Source organism: Pistacia vera, unplaced genomic scaffold, assembly GCF_008641045.1.
Source record: "Pistacia vera cultivar Batoury unplaced genomic scaffold, PisVer_v2 Contig374, whole genome shotgun sequence".
NCBI lineage: Eukaryota > Viridiplantae > Streptophyta > Magnoliopsida > Sapindales > Anacardiaceae > Pistacia > Pistacia vera.
Genome location: NW_022196195.1, coordinates 177304 through 204796, shown reverse-complemented (window position 1 = coordinate 204796; position 27493 = coordinate 177304). Strand labels below are relative to the sequence as shown.

The following is a 27493-nucleotide window of genomic DNA, read 5'->3' as shown; positions in this document are numbered from 1 at the left end:
AATGCTTGTTTTGTTGAGCGCCCATGTATTGCAGTACCATATAAGTGAAAAATATCCCGTCTGCGAGTGCGCTTATGAGGATTAGAAAGGTACTCAACATCTTTATAGCCAACTAATTTAGGATCATTATAGACTTCCGGATAAATATCCCAAGTCTTTGTTTCACTAAGGTAATGAAAGACAGTTTGATCCATTCCAATGTCGGCGAGTTGGTGCAGAGCTAAATCTTGCCAATGATTCACTGCAAAATTATGTCTGGTCTTGTACATTGTGCCAAATATAATAAGTGCTTATGCATTTAGATACGGTACTTCAAGACCAAGTATTTTTCATCGTTTCTTTAGGACGAAATGATCTTTTTTAGGATCAAGAGACTAAACTACATTGGGGTACTTAAGGGTGAGATTTATCCACATTAAATTGCTTAAGGATCTTTGCAGTATAATTTGATGGATGGAGCAAAATTCCATCTGAACAATGCTCGATCTGCAGGCCGAGACAAAACTTTGTTTTCCGAGATCGTTCATTTAAATTCTTTTTAAGTATTCAGCAACTTTTGACCTCTTCAGGAGCATTAAGTTCATGTCATCGATATATACTGCCACAATTGCAAACTAGTTTTGACCTTTCTATAAAGACATAGGGGCAACAGGATCATTGATGTATCCTTCCTTCATCAATATTCACTGAGATGATTATACCACATTGTCTTGATTGTTTCAACCCATATAACGATCTTTGCAATTTATTGAATACATGTTCCTTTTATTACTTCTGACACTTGAATCCTTCAGAGATTTTCATATATATATAAGTATTAGTGTAATACAAATACGCAGTGACAACGTCCATGAGACGCATATCAAGTCATTTGAGACTGATAAACTAATCAAGTATTGAAATGTGATTGCACATCATTGGTGAATACGTCTCATTAAAGTCCATTCTAGGTCTCTGCAGGAAACCTTGAGCCACTAGTCTGGCATTATACCTAGCAATCTCATTTTTCTCATTTCGTTTCCTTGTGAATACCCACTTATTCCTATGGGTTTCATGTTTTCAAGCATTTGGATTACAGGTCCAAATACAACATTTTGCTAGTGAGGTTAATTCTGCTTGAATTGCCTCTTCCCATTTTGGCGTAATGTTTCTTTTGACATTATCAACAGAACGTGGCTCAAACTCATCATTCATATTTCAGTAGACTGCATATGAAAATATGTTTATCGACAATAGTTGTCTCACAATTCCAGATTCTCTATAGTAAGCATAGTTTATAGAAATTTATTCAATATATTCTTGTTTCCTTCAGAGATTTCTTCCTCTTTAGGGGCTTGTCCTTTCAGGGATATTAATTTTTGGAGTTAGTTTAGAAGATGTAGAATTGTCAATTATTCCCGTATTGTTAATATGACATCGATTGATTATGTGCTTTTCATTTCCTAGGAATAGTATTCTTGGCTCCAATAGGCCTATGCCAAATTAGGTCAGATTTGGCCTGATTCTGGCACCACTGCAACCCTTCGACACTTCCATCAAACTATTCACATCACCCACACCCACACCCACACCCACACCCAAACTCCTCTCACTCTCACATCGGTGCACCCTTCAATTGTCGGCCAATGACCACTGTCCTTTTAGCACGATTTCCCATCTTCAAAGCCAGATTCCAATCAACTTTTCCATCGAAAATCACCCATGCCACCACCATTCGAACACCCATCCTCTCTTCAACAAAACCATCCACCCATTGAATGTCCCCAGTCACCGTTTACCGTCCAAGAACTGCACTTGCCATCGCGCGACGGTTGCGTTTTATAACACCAACAGTTGCTTGTAGAGTTGGTTTGACAAAAAATTGGTAGGAGATTGCTGTGTGTATTGAGAAGTGTTAAATTGGTTGAGTTTGTAGGTGAATTTTCTAGTTTTTCCCCCTTCCCCAACCTTCATCGCAACTTCCAAACCTTGGCACACACCATTTGCTTGACAATTTGCCCCAACCAAAACTCAGACCTCACCAGACAACACCACCCCACCTGCTCAACCATTTGTCCCAACCAACCTTCTCCCACCCTTTCAACCTCCGACCTCCCCTCTTCAAAACCCCCCAAACCCTGACACTTGGTTACTCGTTAGTCGTTGGCCATGAATCGTCACCTTCCTTCGTTGTTTGTTGTTTTTCAAGCAAAGTGGAATCTTAAATTTTGATTCAAAATGTTAATTGACCATCATGCCTTTACTCATAACGGACTTTTGACCATCCTGCCATTTTTCACAACAAAATTTACTAACGAATTTGTGTTGTAGGTAATAAAGTTGTATTTTGTAACTTTTTGGGTGGGAAAGTATTGTTAGACCATTATTTGGGTGGGAAAAAGTCGTTTACTCTTAAAATATATTGCTCATGAAAAATGCATTTTANTTTTTTATCCAGTATTGTGACAATTTATTTGGCATAATTGTATGACTTATCACATTATCTCATATTATATATATCACATTACTTAACGTATGAAATTGTAATATTTGTTTTATAAGTAGAGCATTGTTGATATTATGTTGGTGCACTATTGCGCTGCGCTCTGAAACTAAATTAATTCTTTTGCATTACTAATGTTACTTATACAACCCTCTTCCAGGTAAATATGTTGGAAATCGACCCATAAAACTGCGGAAGAGCAATTGGAAGGAGAGGACAGATTTCGATGCCCTTGGAAGGCATAAGGTAATTCTATGTCTGATGGGTGTGTTTTATCTAATCTACCTATTGTGTGAGCCCCGCTAATGTGGTGATTTATATTTGTGAACTTTGACAGAATCACAATCAAAAGAAACCGAAGCTTCCAAAGAAGAGTTTCTTGCACAAGTGATCAGTGGAATGTGTGTACACATATGATGAAACTTTTGAGTGAGCAATTAGAATGTATCTCTAAGAATCTTTTACCCCTCCTTTTAATAGATAATGACTTGAATTAGTTTGTATCTGTTTCAATATAAAATTTCAGTAACCAATTATTTAGCTTTCATTCGAATTTTTCATAAAGATAGAACCGTATTGATTATGTCTTTAGTCTATGCTTTTCCTAAATTCAGCTTTTAAGTTTTAACCAAGCAAGAAATTGTGATTTCAGTCTGATTATAAACGAAATATAGTTTGTTCATAGTCTCTACTAGGTTGGCAACTTATATTATGTAATTGTACACCTGAAAAGTTCAATTACGGTTCTAGTCTTGAGTCTTGATCCCCCCTGTAAAAATAAGATTCAATTTCTTAAATCTCAGATGACTTTAGGAAATCTATTTTATAAAAGGTATCCTTTCTATATATCGAGATGATAAAATTAAATAAGAGTAATGTGTATAAACTCCAAAAAAGTTTAATTTTTTATCTATGCGCGCGTTAGCCTTATGGCTCTATGACTTAAAACAAGGTATAATCAAATAAATTACTTGGGTATGAAAAAATTACGAGAAGAATAAATAATTTAAGAAATAAAATGGGAGATGTTAATTCTTTTTTAATAGAGAATTTATATAAAACAGATGGTGTGCATAGTAGGAATCATACTACAGAGACTTGGAATACGGAGGGGGCAGAGTTAAAGATGAATTTGGGTGAGGAAAGATGAGTGGAATTGGAGGTATTAGAGGATAAAATTCAAAGGTTAAAATCACAGCAAGTCGAGAGCGACAACCATAGGAGGTTTGTTAGCACATGACAACATAGAGTCCATTGTGATTTGGGAAGAAATTAGGAAATGATGGGTTGATTGGATTTACTAACTTCATACTATATTTTATTAATTTGGTTGGATGGTGATAGTGGCTGGGTAGCAGTGGCGGCAGTGGCTGGGTGGTTGGAGATGGGGATGAAATGAATGAATGGCTGAAGAAGGGGGTATTGTTGAAATAAATTTGAAAATAAGATGGTTGTTTAATTATGCTAATTTGGGGGTTAAAAGTAATTTATCTGTCAAGGGTAATTTGGTAATAGCACTTATTAGATCCCAAAAATAAAAAACAGTATTGATTTAAGGTGAGAATTTGGAATTTATGAAACCAGGGTGGGAACTTGTACATTCGTGAAACTTTGGGTGGAAACATGGCGTTTACTCTATTAAAAAACCGTACATAAACAATTGTTTTATGACCTTTGGGAAAATTAAAATTCAAGGAACGATGCTACAAAACATTTTCTTTTCCCCTTCTCGCTCCAATGAGAGAACAGTACTAGTAAATATTAAAGCCGCCTTTTGACATCATTTATGCGAATTTAGTTACTAACATTTATGCGATGGGATTAGTTATACATGACTCTGCCTAACATTCTGGGTATGTACATGTGGTACTGGGTGCTCAACATCAATTTCCATTGTTGTACAATAAATTTCAAATGTCTTTGAGGTAAACTCACCAGCCAGCATTGTCTAGACGAATGCTTTAATTGGGTAATCTGGAAAGTGTGCCTGTAATCTGATAACTTGTGCCAAAAATAGCAAAGGCAATAATACGGGTAGATAGTAGACAAACATGTGACCATCTGCCGATGTGTCAATTAGTACCATAAAGTAGCATGAAATGTCCACTTTGGTGGATGAATAGGTCCACATATGTCCCCTTGAATTCTTTGTAAAAATGATGGGGATTTACACCAATTAGTGATGGATGGCTTAAGTGCTAATTTGCCTTGTAAGCAAGCAATCAAGCACTCTCATTAGTGATAGAATCTTCAGGTTCTTTAATGGGTGTCCATGTGAGTTTTTATGATCCTACGCATAAAGTAGATCTTGGGTGACTAAGATGGTCGTGCCAAATTCTAAAAAGTTTAGGATCAGTGAACTTCTGGTTCATAACTACATAGACTTCAACATTCTTCAGGAATGTAAATAACCTTCATGAGAAAGTAGGGAATTCTCTAGTACATGCTTCTAACATGAAAATATTAGCAGTGATGCATAGAAACTCTCCATCTTTTCATTTAAAGTTTCAATGTGGTATCCATTGAGTTGTATATCTTTGAAACTAAGCAAATTTCTTCTGGATTTGCTAGAATATAAAGCATCATAAATACTTAATTAATTCCACTTAGTAACACGGAGTATGCTCTTCCGAGCCCTCAATATGTTTGCAGATCCTGATATGGTATTTATTTTAGTCTCGGTAAAGGTCAAACCATGAGAAATATTTTCTATCTCAAAGGATGGTGTGCGTTGTTGCATTATCACATACAAATGTCTTACCATTACTAGATATCGATGTCTCAATTCGAGTCATCCTTAAAAAAATAATTTACATAAGTGATGTGTTACAGACTTCATCTTTATGATATGGAACTTTAGGTCCAAGTTTGGTCTGTTTACCAAACTATGATTGTAATTAGTATTTAGAACTTCAAGTTCTAAAACGATATTATTTATGGAACTTCAAGTTCATTTATCAAATATAATATGGAAGCAATTGCTAACATTGGTTATCAAAAATTAAAAACATACTAACATAAAGATTGTATGTAACAAGAATAAAAGATATGTCAATTAGGGCGATATCAATAATAAAAATAGATCAGTATAGAGGCAGAATGTTAAATAATAAATAGATCCGACCATAGAGGCATATTTAACAATAAAAGTAGATTCGAACTAGAGGCGAATTTAAACATAGTAAATAGATTTGACTATAGAGGCAGAATTTAACAATAATAATAAATTGAACATGGAGGCGAAATTCACAATAATAAATAAATCTGACCTTGGAGCGCAAAATTTAACAGTAATAACTAAAATTCGTCCATGGAGGCAGAATTTAACAGTAATAAAATAAATTCGACTATGGAGGTGGAATTTAACAATAATAAATAAATCCGTCCGGAGGTGGAATTTAATAGTATACATAAATCCGACCATAAAGGTGAAAACAAAGATTAAATAACACTTGTAGGGTGAAAATACTTACTTCAGTAGGCGTTGGCCGTACACTTGTTAAGCTTTTGTGCTGATAACGTGTTATAATTTAGTAGTGCTATTCAGTAATAATTCGGGAAGGATAAAGTGGAGAAAGTAAAATAAAAGGGATGAAAGTGAGAGAAGTGAGAGTTGTGGAGAGATATAATGTGTTTTCTAAAATCTTGGATGAGTGAAGAATGAAAGGGATGCGGGGTATTTATAACTAACAGACCCCCCCACTTTATGACTCAAGGTTACCTCCACCACTAGGTAAATAGTGGAGATTCACCTTTTTTAATAGAACAATATTCTCCATTATAAATGGCCTAAAATATAAGGACACACCATTCATGTCAAATTTAAAGTATTTGAAAAAAAATAATAATAAATAGAGCTGAGATAAAATATATATATATAAGTCATTGATAAAGTATCGTTTTCTTGTTTCCTTAGAAAAGTGAGAACAATCATGATGAAGATTTTACATAATAAACTATGTGGTGGGTTAGATAGATGTTGATTTGGTCCACAATTATTTATTATTTAAGGCATGAAAAAATACGTGGGCTATTAGCGGCACATGCTTTTACTTTTAGTTTTACCAGTTCAAAGCGCTCTCAGGCTTTGTTATTTATGGAGCAAACACACCAGGCTCGCTAAAAATAAATAAATGTCAGTTTAAAAAGTATATTATTATAATTAAAAAAAAATGTTATAAAACTGAAATTTTTCAAAATTCAACTTATTGAACTAGCTAGTCAATCAAGGGATTGGCCTGACGGTTAAAAAAAGTTTGCTCATTCTTTAAGTTTTTAGGTTCAACTTTGAAGTTACCTACTACAATAAGATTGTGGTTTACCTGATCTTTTGGACTTGTAAAGGTTCCATAGACCTTGGGATTAGTTGAGATGCGCAATAAATTTTAGTGTGATATAATACATGAGATTGAGGTAGTAAGTATAATAAATTTATATATCAATAGGAGATAAAGACTTTTGGGTGTTACTTAAGAGATTTTGAGTTCGATTCCCCGTTTGCAACGAGGGGGCATTGAAAGGTTTATTAGTCGTTAATTTCAAGGTCCCGAAGGATTTAGTCAGGGTAACGCAAGTTGGCTCAGACACCCAGTCACCACCACAAAAAAAAAAAAAAAAAAAGAAAAAGTTAAGTCATATTATTATCCATGTTTTATGGTATTTTTTGTAGTTTTAATATTTGCTTAATTTACCAGGTTATTATAGACGACATAATGATAATTGTTATAAATGAGTTTTATAGGAACTTAACATGAGTCCACATAATCGGCCGCTGGGCTTGCTTCTATTGGACCTGTGGTCAGTGATGTTATAAATTAACATCCATTGCGGGCTTCATGGCTTGACCTTAACCAACCTTGGGCCACCCAGGCAAGCTCTAGCCGTGTTATTGGTTAGGTATGGGCAACTAATTGCAGTGGCTTATTTTACCAAGTATATCTTCAATAATTATTTCAATATTTTGAAAACAAAATATCAGATTTTTTTTTAAATAATCATAAAATCAATCTAAATATTTAAATATATTATATTGATAATGTATTTATATATATTAAATACTTAAATATTGTATTATTAATTGATGATAATAAGAAAATTATTGAGAAAAACATTAGTCACAAGAAAGCCTACTTATTACATCATTTAAAAAATAGTAATATAATAACAATATTAATTTTCTCTGAAATTTTAAGTCAAGGGGTGTGGAAGTAATTTTACACAAGCGATATATCCGTCCAGGCGTCCACCCTCAAAGGCTGTTAGTCCGTTGGCCAAAACAAAGCTCTAGAGCCTTCTTCGTCTTTCTAATCCCATACCCATTAAGGAATCGTTCTTCTAGAATCCGACGACGTTTCAGCCGAATGTCGATTCCACTTCTTCTGCCGCTCCATCGGCTTTTCCTCTGCACAATTCACATACAACGCAACACCATCATCATCAGACGGCAACTACTAGCTCCTACTTTCCCTTACCTTTCCACTCCAACAACCCGATCCGACGACTATCCTCAACCTACGTTGCTCCTCCGCCCGCTCCCGTCGTCCCCTCTGTCTACTCCGCCCCCGTCTATTCGCCTCCCCAGTACCACCAGGTCCGTGCAGTTTCATCTTTTTTTTGGTTGATTTTATGGATTAATTTTCAAAATATTTGACAAATCTTTTACGAATTAATTTCAAAATATCTTAAAAGTTTTAGGAATTTATTTTCACAAATATCTGTCAGGTTTAATAGAAATACGTAATGACATGACTCGTTTGTCGAGAGTAACGGGTATTTAAATTACTGATTTGGATTCTATATGAATAAAGTTTTAGGTTTGTACTTGTGGCCGTATTGTATGGTTTATGTGATAATTTTTTTAGTTGAATCGAACCGGGCGCAACAGTTAAAACTTGTGGAACTCAAACTTTGAATTAGATTTTAAGTTAGTTGTGGAACTGTGGTATGTTGTAAGGTTTATCTTGATGATTCATTGTAGTTTGATTGAACAGGCACAACAGTTGTTTCAAAGGGATGCCCAGACGATTCCCTGAAGCGCTTGAGAGTTGTGAAAGCTGCGCTTGCGAGTAGTGAGATTGAGCAAAAGGCTGAAACTAAAAAGAAAGCAGATTCCTCGTAAAGCTGCTGGACAAACTGGGAAGACCTACCCTGCTGATTGGCCTGAATAAAGTAAGATTTGATGCATTTTACCGTCTCTGTTTGATGATGGCTTTGTGAAGTTAGTGAGTTGAGTGAATTATTTTTATGCTTCAGATTTGTTTGTTGTTAGATTTTAGTATGAAGTCGAGGCTTGATTGTTGTGCTGGTTTATGCTTAATAAGATGGTGTTGATGACATATTGTTAAATCTAAGGGGCTAGACCAATATAACATGATTTTAACTTTCCCAATAGGGAATGTTTATGAAATCCACTTCCACTTATGTTTTCCTGTCATACCTAATTGTATGTTTATGAAGTCCAGACGTCATCTAATGTTTTATTAGTGGCAAACTTCATTTTGATGTACAGTATGATGTTTCTGGACTTAAATGTTCTGAAATTATGATTTGTGAAATTGAGGCACAAGCTGTTAAGTGCGTTCAGGGTGCTTCTGGTTTTGTTTTTTAATTTTTTATGTGCAATTAGAGGGATTTATTCTTACAAAGGTGTCTGATGGATACCCATCTAACACTCAAACAATCGGGGTGGGCAGGGGCCTTTTGTGGGTTTGGATAGAACTCTCTTGGAAAACCGACTTGCCAAGGGAGGGTGCTAAGCCCTTATAACCCACATGACACCCTTTTCCCTTCCAATGTGGGATCCTAACATTCCTCCACGCTCGAGACCCAACATACGTTGGCCCACTTGGACCTCACTCTAGGTGGCCTACTCTCATTGCCCCTCCAAGTAGCCCTTTCCCAGGTCTCCCCTTTGAATTGGTGTAGAGTTCATCATCTTCATATATATATATAATTCTGATATTTCTGTGTTTGTTTTCTGGGTTGATTCATTGTGATCTGCTGTGAGGCTGTGTTTGAGTTAGTGATTCTGGGAGGTATCCAACAGTGTCCTATGGAGAAGTGTGGTGATGGGTATACTGGGTCATTTGACTGGAGAGGGATTGAAACATTTTGATATTGTAGGGAGATGGTGTTTTAGTTTTTGGGTTTCATGTTGCAATAGCTTCCCAATATTTTGATAATTGGGAAACAGTTGAAGACTAAGATAATGCTTTGTTTTTAGATTTTGTTCTTCATAACGGTTGATAAGTGGACCACTGGTCCTGAGTCTTGTATTTCGCTCATATTTAATAATCTTTTTCTGCTTATTTCAAAGAAATAATAAAATAAAGTTAACTACTAAATGTGTGCTTTTAATGTTTGTTTGATAATTGTTTTGTATTGCTCTGCCAGGATTTATATAAATGCTTATATGGTTTTTAATGGTCTTTGCCTTTTGTTTCTGAGCATTCTGATTCATCATTTTTAAGTTGGACAATTGTTCACTGATGTAATTGTTTGTATTGCTCTTTCCCACAAGCAACTCTGATGGTTTATATGTTTTTAACGGCTGCAGATGACTATCGCCTATTCTGTGGTGATCTTGGTAATGAGGTGAATGATGATGTTCTTTCTAAAGCATTTTCTCGATTTCCTTCCTCAACATGGCAAAGGTAAGTTGTCATTTTCACCTGATTCTTTTATTCTAGTAGCATAAACATTGCTTGCTGTGAAGTTTTTTGTTTCTTCAGATTTCTGTTGAAGGCACAGAGAAGTATATTATGTTTGTTTATGTTAAGGTAGGTTTGTCTACAATTTTGTACCAGTTAGACCTCTGATCTGTGATTAGCTTCTGACTTGCACATTGGATCTCCAATTTACATTGATTATGATATTCAAGCTTGTCTACTTATGACATCAATTTGGAAGTCATTTAATTTGTCGAGGATGTTTTAACACCTAACATGTCTCAAAATTTGATTTCTTATCATATATGAGATCTCCAATAGCTTGAAGTAGTTTTGACCTTTAATATTGGATATGACAGCTGGAATCGTCTGAGGCTGAATTGGTTAAAATTTTACCCAATTCATGGACTACATGAGTTATAGCAAGATTGAGTTGATTTGAACAAGTTGGAGTTGGAGTCAGGTTAGTCCATTGAACTCTTGAAGTGGGTTCTAATATATGACATTTTAAAGAAGCGTTTAAAAGTGTATAATACATTGATACCTTACTTTTTTTCCATACGATGATATCCATGGGGCTATCCTTTCAGAACAAAAAAAAAAAAAAAAAAAAAAGTTCTTTTACTACTTCCTACAATACAAACTTCTTTGTTTCTTATTGAAAGTAGAAAAAAAAAAAAGAAAAAACAAAAAAAAAAAAGAGTTTTGCCTTAGCTGACCTTAAAATAGATTGTTTACGGTGATCCCTATGGCCTACTCTGTTTTAAGTTTGATCCAGCATGAATCTATCCCCACCCTGCGATTGGTTCTGAGTCTTTTGACAAGTTATGAAAGTGTGGATCCTTATATAAATCTCTAAAAAATGTTCAAAAATAAATTTTAAAGATTTCACAATTTCCCCTAAAAAAAAAACCGGATAGTAATAAGGGACTTAAATGGGGGTTGGTCCATTGATGCCCGTCTGAAGTTTATGCTGTTTGTGTTGTGTTGCTTGGAAGCAATTTTATTTGTTTTGCCATGAGTTAAAGTTGCCCACATTCTTGTAAAAACTAGATGCCAATGGTATTGTGTAGCTCTTAAGTTTGCGATGCATATTGGAGGGAACTTTAAACTTTGATTCCTGCCTTCAGGGTCATTTTAGCCTGGGAAAGCTCTTTGATGCTTTGACTAATCTATATCTAGTATGAGTATTTATGGAGGCAGAATATAGTAGGCATTTTGCTGTTCATATTCAATGTGGTAGGTTGCAATTCTTATGATCTTGTATTATTATGTCTGTGTCTATGCTGTGTGACTCTCTCTTTTGTTATCATATTTAACATTGTTTCTCTTGTTTTATTTATCTTTCTCTATTGATGAATATTATGAAGATGTTTGTGATATCTTATCATAGTATCAGAAACTGAACATGTGTGTAAAACACCTTTCACATTGTGATGTTAGGTTGTCAGAGATAAGGGACAGGCAAAACCAAGGCTATGGATTGTTAGCTTTGCAAAACCTGATGACATTGCAGCCGCTCTTAAGAAATGAATGGTAAGTATCATTTTGTGAACACTCAATACCAAGTTATCGTTATGTTCACTTCGAGACAGATTTTGTGGAATTCTACAAATACTAGAGTTCGTGTGTGTAAAAGAACTTTGGTGAAATATGCTTGGTTATGTCTCCTTTGATATATCCTTCCCTGACGTGAGCAATACATGTTGCATTGTTTTTATTTATAATTGTGGGAGCATCTGAGGTACATGACAATTTGCACGTATTTTTAATATGATGGATGGTAAATCTTAATCATACGCATTCTCGGTCGGCTTCGTGAAGCGCAAGTATCTCGGAGTGGTTGGAGGAAGTGGCAACCAATGCTTGTTTTGTTGAGCGCCATGATATTGCAGTACCATTATAAGTGAAAACATATCCTGTCTGTGAGCGTGCTTTGTGAGGATCAGAAAGGTACCCAGCATCTATATAGCCAACTAATTTAGGATCATTATCAGGCTTCATTGGATAATCCCAAGTCTTTTGTTCCACTAAGGTAACGAAAGACATGTTTGATCCCATTCCAATGTCGGCGAGTTAGTGCAGAGCTAAATCTTGCCAACAGATTCACTGCAAATGCTATGTCTGGTCTCATACATTGTGCCAAATATAATAATGTGCCTATTACATTTAGATATGGTACTTCAGGACCAAGTATCTTTTCATCGTCTTTTTTAGGACGAATTGATCCTTTTTAGGATCAAGAGACTGAACTACCATTGGGGTACTTAAGGGGTGAGATTTATCCATATTAAATTACTTAAGGATCATTGCAGTATAATTTGATTGATGGAGCTAAATTCCATCTGAACAATGCTCAATCTGCAGGCCGAGACAAAACTTTGTTTTCCCGATATCCTTCATTTCAAATTCTCTTTTTAAGTACTCAGTAGCTTTTGTGACCTCTTCAGGAGTCTCTATTTAGCTCATGTCATCAACATATACTGCCACAATTGCAAATCCTGATTCTGACCTTTTTATAAAGACATAGGGGCATACAAGATCATTGACGTATCTTTCCTTCATCAGATATTCATTGAGATGATTATACGACATTCGTTCTGATTGTTTCAACCCATATAACGATCTTTGCAATTTTATTGAATACATGTTCCTTTTATTTGCTTCTGGCACTTGGAATCCTTTAGAGATTTTCATATAGATATAAGTATCTAGTGCACCATACAAATACGCAGTGACAACGTCCATGAGACGCATATCAAGTCCTTTTGAGACTAATAGACTAATCAAGTATCGAAATGTGATTACATCCATCATTAGTGAATACGTCTCATCAAAGTCAATTCTAGGTCTCTGTAGGAAACCTTGAGCCACTAGTTTGGCTTTATGCCTTGCAATCTCATTTTTCTCATTTCTTTTCCTTGTGAATACCCACTTGTATCCTATGGGTTTCATGTTTTCAAGCATTTAGACTACAGGTCCAAATACATTACATTTTGCTAGTGAGGTTAATTCTACTTGAATTGCCTCTTCCCATTTTGGCTAGTTATATCTCTTTCGACATTCATCAATAGAACGTGGCTCAAACTCATCATTCATAATTTCAGTAGCTACTGCGTATGAAAATATGTTATCGACAATAGTTGTCTCACGATTCCACATTTCTCTAGAGTGAGCATAGTTTATAGAAATTTATTAAATTCTATATTCTTGTATTCCTTTAGGGTTTTCTTCCTCTTCAGGGGCTTCTGTCCTTTCAGGGATTGTTAACTTTTTTGGAGTTAGTTTAGAAGATGTGGAATTGTCAATTATTTCAATACTGTTAATATTGACATCTATTTGATTCTGTGCCTTTCATTTCCTAGGAACAATGACATATATTTGATTATGTGCCTTTCATTTCCTAGGAACAGTGACATCTATTTGATTCTGTGCCTTTCATTTCCTAGGAGCAATGACATCTATTTGATTATGTGCCTTTCATTTCCTATGAACAATATCCTTGGCTCCAATAAGCCTACCACGCTTCTAGCGTGCGACAAATGAATTGATTGTTGTCCGTATGGATTGTTCATTTGTAACATCAATCCTTGCTAGTGTATTGACAACATAAATATATGATCTCGTTATTTTCACTAGATCTGTAAATGCATCAGGCATTTGGTTAGCAATATTTTGCAAATGTGTTATTCTTTGCACTTCAATTTCAGATTGAGATGTGCAATGATCTAAATGAGACGTAGAATTTACTTTTCAGGAAAGCTCAGGCCTTACTTCAGGAGACTTTACCTTTTTCCCTAAAGATGGAAATGTTGTCTCATCAAAATGACAATCCGCAAAATGTCCCTTTGAATTGTTAAAGATGGGTTGAGGGGGTGCAATTGGAACTTGCACATCACAACCAAAAGTTCTTAAATGGGATATATTAGGCTGATGCCCAAATATAAGCTGTATTGGAGAGTATTGATGATATGTAGTGGGTCTTAGGCGAATTAACGCCGCAGCATGTAAAACAACATGAGCCCAGGCAAAAGTCGGTAATTGCATACGTAATAGCAAAGTTCTTGCAATTGATTGGATATGCTTTATAAATGACTCTGCATACCATTCTGGGTATGTACATGTGGTACTGGGTGCTCAACATCAATTTCCATTGTTGTACAATAATTTTCAAATGTCTTTGAGGTAAACTCACCAGCCAGCATTGTCTAGACGAATTGCTTTAATTGGGTAATCTGGAAAGTGTGCCTGTAATCTGATAACTTGTGCCAACAATCTAGCAAAGGCAATAATACGGGTAGATAGTAGACAAACATGTGACCATCTTGCCGATGTGTCAATTAGTACCATAAAGTAGCTGAAATGTCCACTTGGTGGATGAATAGGTCCACATATGTCCCCTTGAATTCTTTGTAAAAATGATGGGGATTCTACACCAACTTTAGTGATGGATGGCTTAAGTGCTAATTTGCCTTGTAAGCAAGCAATACAAGCACTCTCATTAAGTGATAGAATCTTCAGGTTCTTTAATGGGTGTCCATGTGAGTTTTTTATGATCCTACGCATCATAGTAGATCTTGGGTGACTAAGATGGTCGTGCCAAATTCTAAAAAGTTTAGGATCAGTGAACTTCTGGTTCATAACTACATAGACTTCAACATTCTTCAGGAATGTGTAATATAACCTTCATGAGAAAGTAGGGAATTTCTCTAGTACATGCTTCTAACATGAAATATTAGCAGTGATGCATAGAAACTCTCCATCTTTTTCATTTAAAGTTTCAATGTGGTATCCATTGAGTTGTATATCTTTGAAACTAAGCAAATTTCTTCTGGATTTGCTAGAATATAAAGCATCATAAATACTTAATTTAATTCCACTTAGTAACACGAGTATTGCTCTTCCGGAGCCCTCAATTATGTTTGCAGATCCTGATATGGTATTTATTTTAGTCTCGGTAAAGGTCAAACCTGAGAAATATTTTCTATCTCAAAGGATGGTGTGCGTTGTTGCATTATCTACTATACAAATGTCTCTACCATTACTAGATATCGATGTCTCAATTTCGAAGTCCATCCTTAAAAAAATAATTTACATAAGTGATGATGTTTACAGAACTTCATCTTTATGATATGGAACTTTAGGTCCAAGTTTTGTCTCTGTTTTACAAACTTCATGTTTGTAATTAGTATTTAGAACTTCAAGTTCTAAAACGATATTTATTTATGGAACTTCAAGTTCATTTATCAAATATAATATGGAAGCATATTTGCTAACATTGGTTATCAAAAATTTAATAAAAACATACCTAACCATAAAGATTGTATGTAACAAGAATAAATAGATCTGTCCATTAGGGCGATATTCAATAATAATAAATAGATCCAGTTATAGAGGCAGAATTTAACAATAGTAAATAGATCCGACCATAGAGGCATAATTTAACAATAATAAGTAGATTCGAACATAGAGGCGAATTTAACAATAGTAAATAGATTTGACTATAGAGGCAGAATTTAACAATAATAAATAAATTCGAACATGGAGGCGAAATTTCACAATAATAAATAAATCTGACCTTGGAGGCAAAATTTAACAGTAATAACTAAATTCGTCCATGGAGGCAGAATTTAACAGTAATAAATAAATTCGACTATGGAGGTGGAATTTAACAATAATAAATAAATCCGTCCATGGAGGTGGAATTTAATAGTATACATAAATCCGACCATAAAGGTGAAAACAAAGATTAAATAACACTTGTAGGGTGAAAATACTTACTTTCAGTAGGCGTGCACCGTTACACTTGTTAAGCTTTTCGTGCTGATAACGTGTTATAATTTAGTAGTGCTATTCAGTAATAATTCGGGAAGGATAAAGTGGAGAAAGTAAAATAAAAGGGATGAAAGTGAGAGAAGTGAGAGTTGTGAGAGATATAATGTGTTTTCTAAAATCTTGGATGAGTGAAGAATGAAAGGGATGCGGGGTATTTATAACTAACAGACCCCCCCACTTTAATTGACTCAAGGTTACCTCCACCACTAGGTAAATAGTGGAGATTCACCTTTTTATAATAGAACAATATTTCTCCATTTAAAATGGACTAAAATATAAGTGACACCCCATTCATGTCAAATTTTAAAGTAATTTGAAAAAAATAATAAATAAATAGAGCTGAGATAAAATATATATATATAAGTCATTGATAAAGTATCGTTTTTCTTGTTTCCTTAGAAAAGTGAGAACAATCATGATGAAGATTTTACATAATAAACTACTTGTGGTGGGTAGTTAGATGTTGATTCGGTCCACAAATGATTTTATTATTATGAAATAAAATAACAGTGGGCTATTAGCAGCACACTGCTTTTACTTTTACCAGTCCAAAACGCTGTTCAGGCTTTGTATATTATGGAGCAAAACCACCAGCTCGCTAAAAATAAATAAATTCAGTTTTAAATTATATTATTATAATTAAAATAAAAATGTTATAAAACTGAAATTTTTTCAAAATATCAAATTATTGAACTAGCTAGTCAATCAAGGGATTGGCCTGACGGTAAAAAAAGTTTGCTCACTTCTTTAAGTTTTTAGGTTCAAACTTTGAAGTTACCTACTACAATAAGATTGTGGTTTACCTGATCTTTTGGACTTGTAAAGTGTTCCATAGACCTTGGAGATTAGTTGAGATGCGCATAAATTTTTAGTGTTGATATAATACATGAGATTGCGGTAGTAAGTATAACTAATTATATATCCATAGGAGATAAAGACTTTTGGGTGTATTACTTAAGAGATTTTGAGTTCGATTCCCCTCGTTTGCTAACGAGGGTGGGCATTGAAAGGTTTATCTAGTCGTTAATTTCAAGGTCCCGAAGGATTAGTCAGGGTACACGCAAGTTGGCTCAGACACCCCGTCACACACACAAAAAAAAAAAAAAAAAAAAAAAAAAAGTTAAGTCATATTATTATCCATGTTTTATGTTATTTATTTGTAGTTTTAATTTTTGCTTAATTTACCAGGTTATTATAGACGACATAATGATAATTGTTATAAATGAGTTTATAGGAACTTAACATGAGTCCACTAATTCGGCCGCTGGGCTTGCTTCTATTGGACCTGTGGTCAGTGATGTTATAAATGAGCATCATTGCGGGCTTCATGGGCTTGACCTTAACCAACCTTGGGCTACCCAGGCAAGCTCTAGCCCGTGTTATTGGTTAGGTATGGGCCAACTAATTGCAGTGGCCTTATTATTTTACCAAGTATATCTTTCAATAATTATTTCAATATTTTGAAAACAAAATATCATGATTTTTTTTTTAAAAATAATCATAAAATCAATCTAAATATTTAAAATATATTATATTGATACAATGTATTTATATATATTAAATACTCTAAATATTTGTATTATTAATTTGATGATATATAAGAAAATTATTTGAAAAACATTAGTCACAAGAAAGCCTACTTATTACATCATTTAACAAATAGTAATATAATATTACAATATTAATTTTCTCTGAAATTTTAAGTCAAGGGTGTGAATAGTAATTTTACACAAGCGATATATCCGTCCAGGCGTCCACCCTCAAAGGCTGTTAGTCCGTTGGCCAAAACAAAGCTCTAGAGCCTTCTTCGTCTTTCTAATTCCCAAACCCTAATTAAGGAATCATTCTTCTAGAATCCGACGACGTTTCAGCCGAATGTCGATTCCACCTTCTTCTGCCGCTCCATCGGCTTCTTCCTCTGCACAATTCACATACAACGCAACACCATCATCATCAACGGCAACTACTAGCTCCTACTTTCCCTTACCTTTCCACCTCCAACAACCCGATCCGACGACATATCCTCAACCCTACGTTGCTCCTCCGCCCGCTCCCGTCGTCCCCTCTGTCTACTCCGCCCCTGTCTATTCGCTCCCCCAGTACCACCAGGTCCGTGCAGTTTCATCTTTTTCATTTTGGTTGATTTTATGGATTAATTTTCAAAATATTTGACAAATCTTTTACGAATTAATTTTCAAAATATCTTAAAAGTATTTTAGGAATTTATTTTCAAAATATCTGTCAGGTTTTAATAGAAATACGTAATGACATGACTCGTTTGTCTGAGTAACGGGTATTTAAATTACTGATTTGGATTCTATATGAATAAAGTTTTAGGTTTTGTACTTGTGGCCGTATTGTATGGTTTATGTTGATAATTTTTTTAGTTGAATCGAACCGGCGCAACAGTTAAAACTTGTGGAACTCAAACTTTGAATTAGATTTTAAGTTAGTTGTGGAACTGTGGTATGTTGTAAGGTTTATCTTGATGATTCATTGTAGTTTGATTGAACAGGCACAACAGTTGTTTCAAAGGGATGCCCAGACGATTACTCCTGAAGCGCTTGAGAGTGTGAAAGCTGCGCTTGCGAGTAGTGAGATTGAGCATAAGGCTGAAACTAAAAAGAAAGCAATTCCTCGTAAAGCTGCTGGACAAACTTGGGAAGATCCTACCCTTGCTGATTGGCCTGAAAGTAAGAATTTGATGCATTTTACCCGTCTCTGTTTGATGATGGCTTTGTGAAGTTAGTGTAGTTGAGTGAATTATTTTTATGCTTCAGATTTAGTTTGTTTGTTAGATTTTCTGGTTACTGAAGTCGAGGCTTGATTTTGTTAGGGTGCTGTTTATGCTTAATAAGAATGGTGTTGATGACATATGTTTAAATCTGAAGGGGCTAGACCAATATAACATGATTTTAACTTTCCAATAGGGAATATTTATGAAATCCCTTCCACTTATGTTTTCCTGTCATACCTAATTGTATGTTTATGAAGTCCAGACGTCATCTAATGTTTTATTAGTGGCAAACTTCATTTTGATGTACAGTATGATGTTTTTGGGACTTAAATGTTCTGAAAATTATGATTTTGGAAATTGAGGCACAAGCTGTTAAGTGCGCTTCAGGGTGCTTCTTGTTTTGTTTTTATTTTAATTTTTTATGTGCAATTAGAGGGATTTATTCTATACAAAGGTGTCTGATGGATACCCATCTAACTACTCAAACAATCGGGCTGGGCAGTGGGCCTTTTGTGGGTTTGGATAGAACTCTCCTTGGAAAACCGACTTGCCAAGGGAGGGTGCCTAAGCCCTTTATAACCCACATGACCACCTTTTTCCCTTCCAATGTGGGATCCTAACATTCCTCCACGCTTCGAGACCCAACATCCACGTTGGCCTACTTTGGACGGCTTCACTCTAGGTGGCCTACTCTCCCAATTCGCCCCTTCCCAAGTAGCCCTTTCCCAGGTCTCCCCTTTGAATTGGTGTAGAGTTCATCATCTTCAATATATATATATAATTTCTGATATTTCCTGTGTTTGTTTTCTGGGTTGATTCATTGTGATTGCTGTGAGGCGTGTTTTGAGTTAGTGATTCTGGGTAGGTATCCAACAGTGTCCTATGGAGAAGTGTGGTGATGGCTGTATACTGGGTCATTTGACTGGAGAGGGATTGAAACATTTTTGATAATTGTAGGGAGATGGTGTTTTAGTTTTATGGGTTTCATGTTGCAATAGCTTTCCCAATATTTTTGATAATTGGGAAACAGTTGAAGACTAAGATAATGCTTTGTTTTTAGATTTTTGTTCTTCATAAGCGTTTGATAAGTGGACCACTGGTCCTGAGTCTTGTATTTCGCTCATATTTAACATAATCTTTTTCTGCTTATTTCAAAGAAATAATAAAATAAAGTTAACTACTAAATGTGTGCTTTTTAATGTTTGTTTGATAATTGTTTTGTATTGCTCTGCCAGGATTTATATAAATGCTTATATGGTTTTTAATGTGTCTTTGCCTTTTGTTTCTGAGCATTCTGATTCATCATTTCTTAAGTTTGGACACATTGTTCTACTGATGTAATTGTTTATGTATTTGCTCTTCCACCACAAGCAACTCTGATGTGTTTAATTATTTTTTAACGTTCTGCAGATGACTATCGCCTATTCTGTGGTGATCTTGGTAATGAGGTGAATGATGATGTTCTTTCTAAAGCATTTTCTCGATTTCCTTCCTTCAACATGGCAAAGGTAAGTTTCATTTTCACCTGATTCTTTTTATTCTAGTATCATAAACATTGCTTGCTGTGAAGTTTTTTGTATTTCTTCAGATTTCTGTTTGAAGGCACAGAGAAGTTATATTATGTTTGTTTATGTTAAGGTAGGTTTTGTCTACAATTTTTGTACCAGTTAGACCTCTGATCTGTGATTAGCTTCTGACTTGCACATTGGATCTCCAATTTACATTGATTGATGATATTCAAGCTTGTCTACTTATGACATCAATTTGGAAGTCATTTAATTTGTCTGAGGATGTTTTTAACACCCTAACATGTCTCAAAATTTTGAATTTCTTTATCTATATATGAGATCTCCAATAGCTTGAAGTCAGGTTTGACCTTTTAATATTGGATATGAACAGCTGGAATCGTCTGAGGCTTGAATTGGTTAAATTTTACCCAATTCATGGACTTACATGAGTTATAGCAAGATTGAGTTGATTTGAACAAGTTGGAGTTGGAGTCAGGTTAGTCCATTGAACTCTTGAAGTGGGTTCTAATATATTGACATTTTAAGAAGCGTTAAAAGTGTATAATACATTGATACCTTACTTTTTTTCCATACTGATGATATCCATGTGCGCTCCTTTTCCAACACAAAAAAAAAAAAAAAAGTTCTTTTACATCTTCCTACTCAATACAAACTTCTTTGTTTCTTATTGAAAGTAGAAAAAAAGAAAACCAAAAAAAAAAAGAGTTTTGCCTTAGCTGACCTTAAAAATAGATTGTTTACCTGCTGATCCCTTATGGCCTACTCTGTTTTACGTTTGATCCAGCATGAATCTCATCCCCACTGCGATTTGGTTCTGAGTCTTTTGACAAGTTATGAAAGTGTGGATCCTTATTAGTAAATCTCTTAAAACATGTTCAAAAATAAATTTTAAAGATTTCACAATTTCCCCTAAAAAAAACAACCGGTATAGTAATAAAAGGGACTTAAATGGGGGTTGGTCCATTGATGCCCGTCTGAAGTTTATGCTGGTTTGTGTTGTGTTTGCTTGGAAGCAATTTTATTGTTTTTGCCATGAAGTTAAAGTTTGCCCACATTTCTTGTAAAAAACTAGATGCCAATGGTATTGTGTAGTCTCTTAAGTTTGCGATGCATATTTGGGAGGGAACTTTAAACCTTGATTCCTGCATTCAGGGTCATTTTAGCCTGGGAAAGCTCTTCTGATGCTTTGACTAATCTTATTATAGTATGATATTTATGGTAGGACAGAATATAGTAGGCATTTTGCTTCATATTCAATGTTAGGTTGCAATTCTTATGTCTATGTATTATGTATTATGTCTTGTGTCTATGCTGTGTGACTCTCTCTTTTTGTTATCATATTTAACATTGTTTCTCTTGTTTTTATTTTTATTCTTCTCTATTGATGAATATTATGAAGATGGTTTGTGATATCTTATCTTATCTTATTATCAGAAACTGAACATGTGTGTATAAACACCTTTCACATTGTGATGTTAGGTTGTCAGAGATAAGCGGACAGGCAAAACCAAGGGCTATGGATTTGTTAGCTTTGCAAACCCTGCTGACATTGCAGCCGCTCTTAAAGAAATGAATGGTAAGTAATTTTTGAACATCAATACCAAGTTCTCTTTATCTTCTTTTAACATATTTTGTGAGCAATTCTACACTTATAAAATAAGTATCCAGTAATGTGACAATTTATTTGGCATAATTGTATGACTTATCACATTATCTCATATTATATATATCACATTACTTAACGTATGAAATTGTAATATTTGTTTTATAAGTAGAGCATTGTTGATATTATGTTGGTGCACTATTGCGCTGCGCTCTGAAACTAAATTAATTCTTTTGCATTACTAATGTTACTTATACAACCCTCTTCCAGGTAAATATGTTGGAAATCGACCCATAAAACTGCGGAAGAGCAATTGGAAGGAGAGGACAGATTTCGATGCCCTTGGAAGGCATAAGGTAATTCTATGTCTGATGGGTGTGTTTTATCTAATCTACCTATTGTGTGAGCCCTGCTAATGTGGTGATTTATATTTGTGAACTTTGACAGAATCACAATCAAAAGAAACCGAAGCTTCCAAAGAAGAGTTTCTTGCACAAGTGATCAGTGGAATGTGTGTACACATATGATGAAACTTTTGAGTGAGCAATTAGAATGTATCTCTAAGAATCTTTTACCCCTCCTTTTAATAGATAATGACTTGAATTAGTTTGTATCTGTTTCAATATAAAATTTCAGTAACCAATTATTTAGCTTTCATTTGAATTTTTCATAAAGATAGAACCATATTGATTATGTCTTTAGTCTATGCTTTTCCTAAATTCAGCTTTTAAGTTTTAACCAAGCAAGAAATTGTGATTTCAGTCTGATTATAAACGAAATAAATTTTGTTCATAGTCTCCACTAGGTTGGCAACTTATATTATGTAATTGTACACCTGAAAAGTTCAATTACGGTTCTAGTCTTGAGTCTTGACCCCCCCTGTAAAAATAAGATTCAATTTCTTAAATCTCAGATGACTTTAGGAAATCTATTTTATAAAAGGTATCCTTTCTATATATGGAGATGATAAAATTAAATAAGAGTAATGTGTATAAACTCCAAAAAGGTTTAATTTTTTATCTATGCGCGCGCTAGCCTGATGGCTCTACGACTTAAACAAGGTGTTATCAAATACATTACTTCGGTATGTCCACGTTTGTATTAAATTTATTAAAAAGAGCAAACAACATGTTCTCACCAATGTTTTAAACCTGGCCTGGCCGGTCGGTTTAATCGGTTCAATGGGGACTCGGAAGCTTCAATGGGCTGGGTTTATATTTTTCTTATTCACCCCAAACCTTAGGGTTTGGGAGGATGATCGGTGAACAATTAATGGCTGGAATGTTGGGGCTTTTGAAGAGAAAGTGTCGGTGAATGCAATGGTGGTGACGGAGTTGATTTTCGGTGAGTAAATCGATCAGAAATCGAACAAAACTAGCAGGGCAACAACCGGCTTTTGTTGGCAATTGACGAGGCTAACGGGGGTAGGGTGAGGTGGGTTTTGGTCGGGGGGAAGAGGGAAGTAATTTCTGGGTGATGGGGAGGGTTGTCGACAATGTTCTAAAAATTGGACCGGACTGTCCGGTCGGACAGGTTCGACCAGGAACCGGTGGTATTTTCGGTCCGGTATCTCATAAAAACTGTTATTTCTCGTTAAATCGGATTAAGCAGCGGTTGGACTGTCAGAATACTGTCGAGTCGCGGTCCAATCGCTGCTCAATCGCATCGGATTCTGGCATCGTTCGGCGGGAAAAACACCACCATTCGACGTGACGGCATCTCTACGACAAAACCTAGCCATTTTTAGTCGCCTTCGTCGCTCAACGTCCACCTAAAGTTCACACGACCATCAGGCTTCTTTTGTTGATTCCGCCGAGTTCTGGCGCCGATAGAACTCCCTAGCACCACCATCAGATTTGCCGTAACCTATACATCAAAAGCCCCATGATTCCAACTTCGATTGGCCGTCGATCGTCGTTGTCGCCACCACTCACCAGTTTCTTCGCACGATAGGGGTGTTTTAGACATATTTCAAACCTTAAGGGAGTATTATAGGGGTGTTTTTGATGAATTTCAAACCTTCAGGGACTAAATTTTTTTTACAGAATACGATCCAACCGGTCAAACCGAAAATCGGACCCTTGAACGGGTCATAGTTCGGTCTGATTTTCGGAACATTGATTTCGATGCCGGCATCGTTGAGATCTGGCCTGGAATGATGACTCTGGCATCGATGAGATCTGGCCGAAATCGAACATATTTCGACTAGATCTTGGGTATATTTTAAGGGGAATGGGTCAATGGACGATTGGGATTGCATCTGGGGTGTCGTCGCCGCCAACTAGTAGCCAGCTGATTTGTATTTGGGGTGTGTTTGCTAAATTTTAAACATATAGGGACTTCATTGTAATTTTTAAGGGTGTATTTGCTTAGTTTTAGATGTTTTTGTCGACGGTCAACGGTCAAACTGGGACCCAACAACTTTGTCAGGTTTCACCAGGGGCGGATTTAATGAATGACGAGTGGGGACCACGGCCCCCACTCAATTTTTAAAAAATTTTAGATTTTCTATTTATTTAAATTTTATCCTCATAAATCTTTGAGATTTTGAAGACGGAATAGTCGACCCCCACGGTAAGTTTGGATTTTGTTTTTGTAAAACCCCGTTTTTAATTCTAATATATTTATTACATATTCTTTGTGATTTTTATTTATATGCAAGGGGATCTATTAGTTTTTAAAAATTTTATTGGGAGTGAAAATGAAAGGAATGAGAGCTTTTGGGTTTGCATGCAATGGCTTAAATCCTGAACAAACGGGTGAAGCATGTCTATTTAGGGGTGAAAATCAGGTCGAGCCATTCACGAGCCACTCAAACTATACTTGATGTTGGCTTGAACTCGACTCTACATTAGTCGAGTCGAGTTCGAGTAGTTAATCGAGTAAAACTCGACTCAATATATTCGCGAGTATTTTCAAGCTCGATAGTTAAGTTGACAGTTTTTAAAGTAATAGAGGTTATATGTAATTTAAAAGTTATAAAATTTGCAAATCCACCCCTGTTAGATGAGCTTGAAATCAAGTTCGAACTTAAACTCGAATAAAACTCGACTAAAACTCGAAAAAAGCTCAATTATACGAACTTGAATTCGAACTCGATTTCCAATTTCAAGTATCGAGTTCGAGTTTGAACTTGATTTCTCAAGTTCGATCAGGCTTGAACTGGAACTCGAACTTGGTACTATAGAGATCGAGTTGAATTTGATTTACCAAATATTCGACTTGATTTGATTTAACCCCTAAATCTATTAGACGTAATCTATTCTTTTGATTTTGCATTTAGCTTGCATATGATGAAAAATATATTGGCAATTACTAATGAGTTGTCACAAGCATTGCAGAGAAAAGATCAAGACATTGTAAATGCTATAGCCTTAGTCAAAGTCTCCAAAACAACGGTTACAATTTTTGAGAGATGAAAGATAGAAATCTTTGTTGAGTGAAATTTCTTCATTTTGCCAAAAACATGATATTGTCATTTTGAATATGGATGATATGTTTGCAATTCGAAGGCGGCCACGAAAAAGAGTTGAGCACATGAAAAATTTGCATCACTATCGAGTTGAATTGTTTTATACAGTGATAGATATGCAACTTCAAAAACTTAACACTCGTTTCACTAAGGTTAGTACTGAGCTGCTTCTTTGTATGACATGTTTAGATCCAAGTATTTCATTCTCTGCTTTTGACAAGCATAAGTTGATCTGTTTTGCCCAGTTTTATCTAACTGATTTTTCTGTACTTGAGTTGATGGTACTTGAGAACCATACAAGGACTTATTAACAAGCTTTCTTGTGATGAATTTTGCTGAGTTAGAAGGAATTGGTGATTTAGCTAAGATTTTAGTTCAGCTTAAAAAATACATTTTGTATCCGTTGGTTTATAAACTTGTGAAACTTGTATTGGTTTTACTAGTTGCGACTGTGATCGTTGAAATAACTTTTTCTACAATGAATCTTTTGAAAAGTTGGTTACACAATCGAATGAAAAATCAATAAATGAATGATTGCTTGGTTACTTATATTGAGAAAGATGTATTTGATACAGTTGATGATGAGATAATTATCCAACATTTTCGGAATATGAAAACTTGTCGAGGACAATTGTAGAAAAATTGTTTTATTTTTACAAAAATTGTGTTTTTTGAAGATATTTATTTGTATTTTGTAACTTTTTGTTGAAGCTCATCATAATGAAAAAAAAGTCTGAATATGATTGGTTTTAATTTTTTTTCCGTTTATTTTCTGCCCCCATTAAGTGAAATTCTTGGATCCGCCACTAGGTTTCACCCCAAGTTGGGTTTAAAAACATTGGTTCTCACTCAAAGATTAGTGAAATTTTCAGTTCTTGCCCTTGGTTTCATTTATCCAGATTCCCACCCTTAAATTAACAGAATATCATTTAATTTAACGTTTAAAGGGTAAAATGGTAATTTAAACTACATTAAATCTTAAATAAAAATGAAAATTTTACCTTAACCCTTTACATATCAAATTTCTTTCACTAGCCAGATCTAAGCCTTTCTTTTTTCTTCTCTCCTTCTCGTTTACTCCTTACTAATTTGGAATAATCTCAACAGGTGAGATATTAACACTATATCTATAAAAGAGAAATACTACTCTTACAAAAAAGAATACAAAGACAACCATACAAAGATAAATTGTACCCTTAAAAGAAGAAAAAGAGAGAGAGAAAGACAATCATAAAAATGGTAAGATTTGTCTTTGTATATTTTTCTTTATATTCTTCTGTGTAAGCCTATCATTTCTACATATATATAATAATTAAAAAGGATAAGAACACTTCCATGGCGATAGAACCATGAAAAATATGAAATGGTATCCTGTAAAAATTGAGAACTGTAAATTACATTATTCATCCATCAAAAAGAATTCACGTCGTAGCCTTGTTAAGCATATGAATTTTTCTGGCTGGATTTGCATCGTTCCCGTGACCCACTCCACCCATTCAACCGCCGTTTCAGGCCTGATCTAGCCAGATATCGGCACCACCGAACACCCCAACACTTCCATCAAAAACTCTCTCTTTTATTCTCTAATACCTCCAATTCCACTCATCTTTTCGCATTCCAAGTCTCTACAAATCCTCGGATTTTTTTGGTGTTGATCTGTGTGTGTTGTGTGTAATTACCTGGTCGTCGGCGATTCCTCATCATTTCCAACCTTCCCATAGCCAACCCGCCCACCACCTGTTTGACAAAATTCCTCACCCAAAGCCACCACCCAACCCTCTCAAAACATTTATCCATAAATATATTTTCTTCCTCAAGCCATCATAAGAAATCTAACCTTGTGAACAATACCACTATCCTACTCTCAAAATTACGAGAAGAATAAATAATTTAAGAAATAAAATGGGAGATGTTAATTTTTTTTTAATAAAGAATTTACATAGAATAGATGTTGTGCATAGCAGGAATCATACTACAGAGACTTGGAATGCGGAGGGGGCGGAGTTAAAGATGAATTTGGGTGAGGAAAAATGAGTGGAATTGGAGGCATTAGAGAAAAAAATTCAAAGGTTAAAATCACAGCAAGTCGAGAGCGAGAACAATAGGAGGTTTGTTAGCACAGCATAGAGTCCATTGTGATTTAGGAAGAAATTAGGAAATGATGGATT

At 35.1% G+C, this 27493-nt stretch overlaps 1 protein-coding gene, 1 long non-coding RNA gene and 1 pseudogene across 2 annotated transcripts; all 3 read left to right on the top strand.

The window, feature by feature from the left end:
• The first annotated feature begins 2622 nt into the window (after positions 1-2622).
• On the top strand, positions 2623-3029 carry LOC116140563. The gene is made up of 2 exons (XR_004129653.1): positions 2623-2728; positions 2820-3029. It is a non-coding gene; the product is annotated as an uncharacterized LOC116140563 (long non-coding RNA).
• A 1284-nt stretch (positions 3030-4313) lies between these two features.
• LOC116140577 lies at positions 4314-11682 on the top strand (annotated as a pseudogene).
• Positions 11683-17717: 6035 nt separating this feature from the next.
• LOC116140576 (RNA-binding protein 42) lies at positions 17718-22510 on the top strand. The gene is made up of 6 exons (XM_031426195.1): positions 17718-18093; positions 18500-18677; positions 20132-20229; positions 21730-21826; positions 22124-22209; positions 22301-22510. The coding sequence occupies exons 1-6, from the start codon at positions 17860-17862 to the stop codon at positions 22352-22354; spliced, it is 747 nt and encodes a 248-aa protein (XP_031282055.1). The 5' UTR covers positions 17718-17859; the 3' UTR covers positions 22355-22510.
• The last annotated feature ends 4983 nt before the right edge of the window (positions 22511-27493 follow it).

Bases quoted from the DNA above. Each gene is read 5' to 3' on its own strand.
- LOC116140576 (XM_031426195.1), top strand. From the start codon at position 17,860: ATGTCGATTCCACCTTCTTCTGCCGCTCCATCGGCTTCTTCCTCTGCA. The intron at 18,678-20,131 runs GTAAGAATTTGA...AACGTTCTGCAG, and splicing joins CCTTGCTGATTGGCCTGAAA to ATGACTATCGCCTATTCTGT. The intron at 20,230-21,729 runs GTAAGTTTCATT...TTGTGATGTTAG, and splicing joins CTTCCTTCAACATGGCAAAG to GTTGTCAGAGATAAGCGGAC.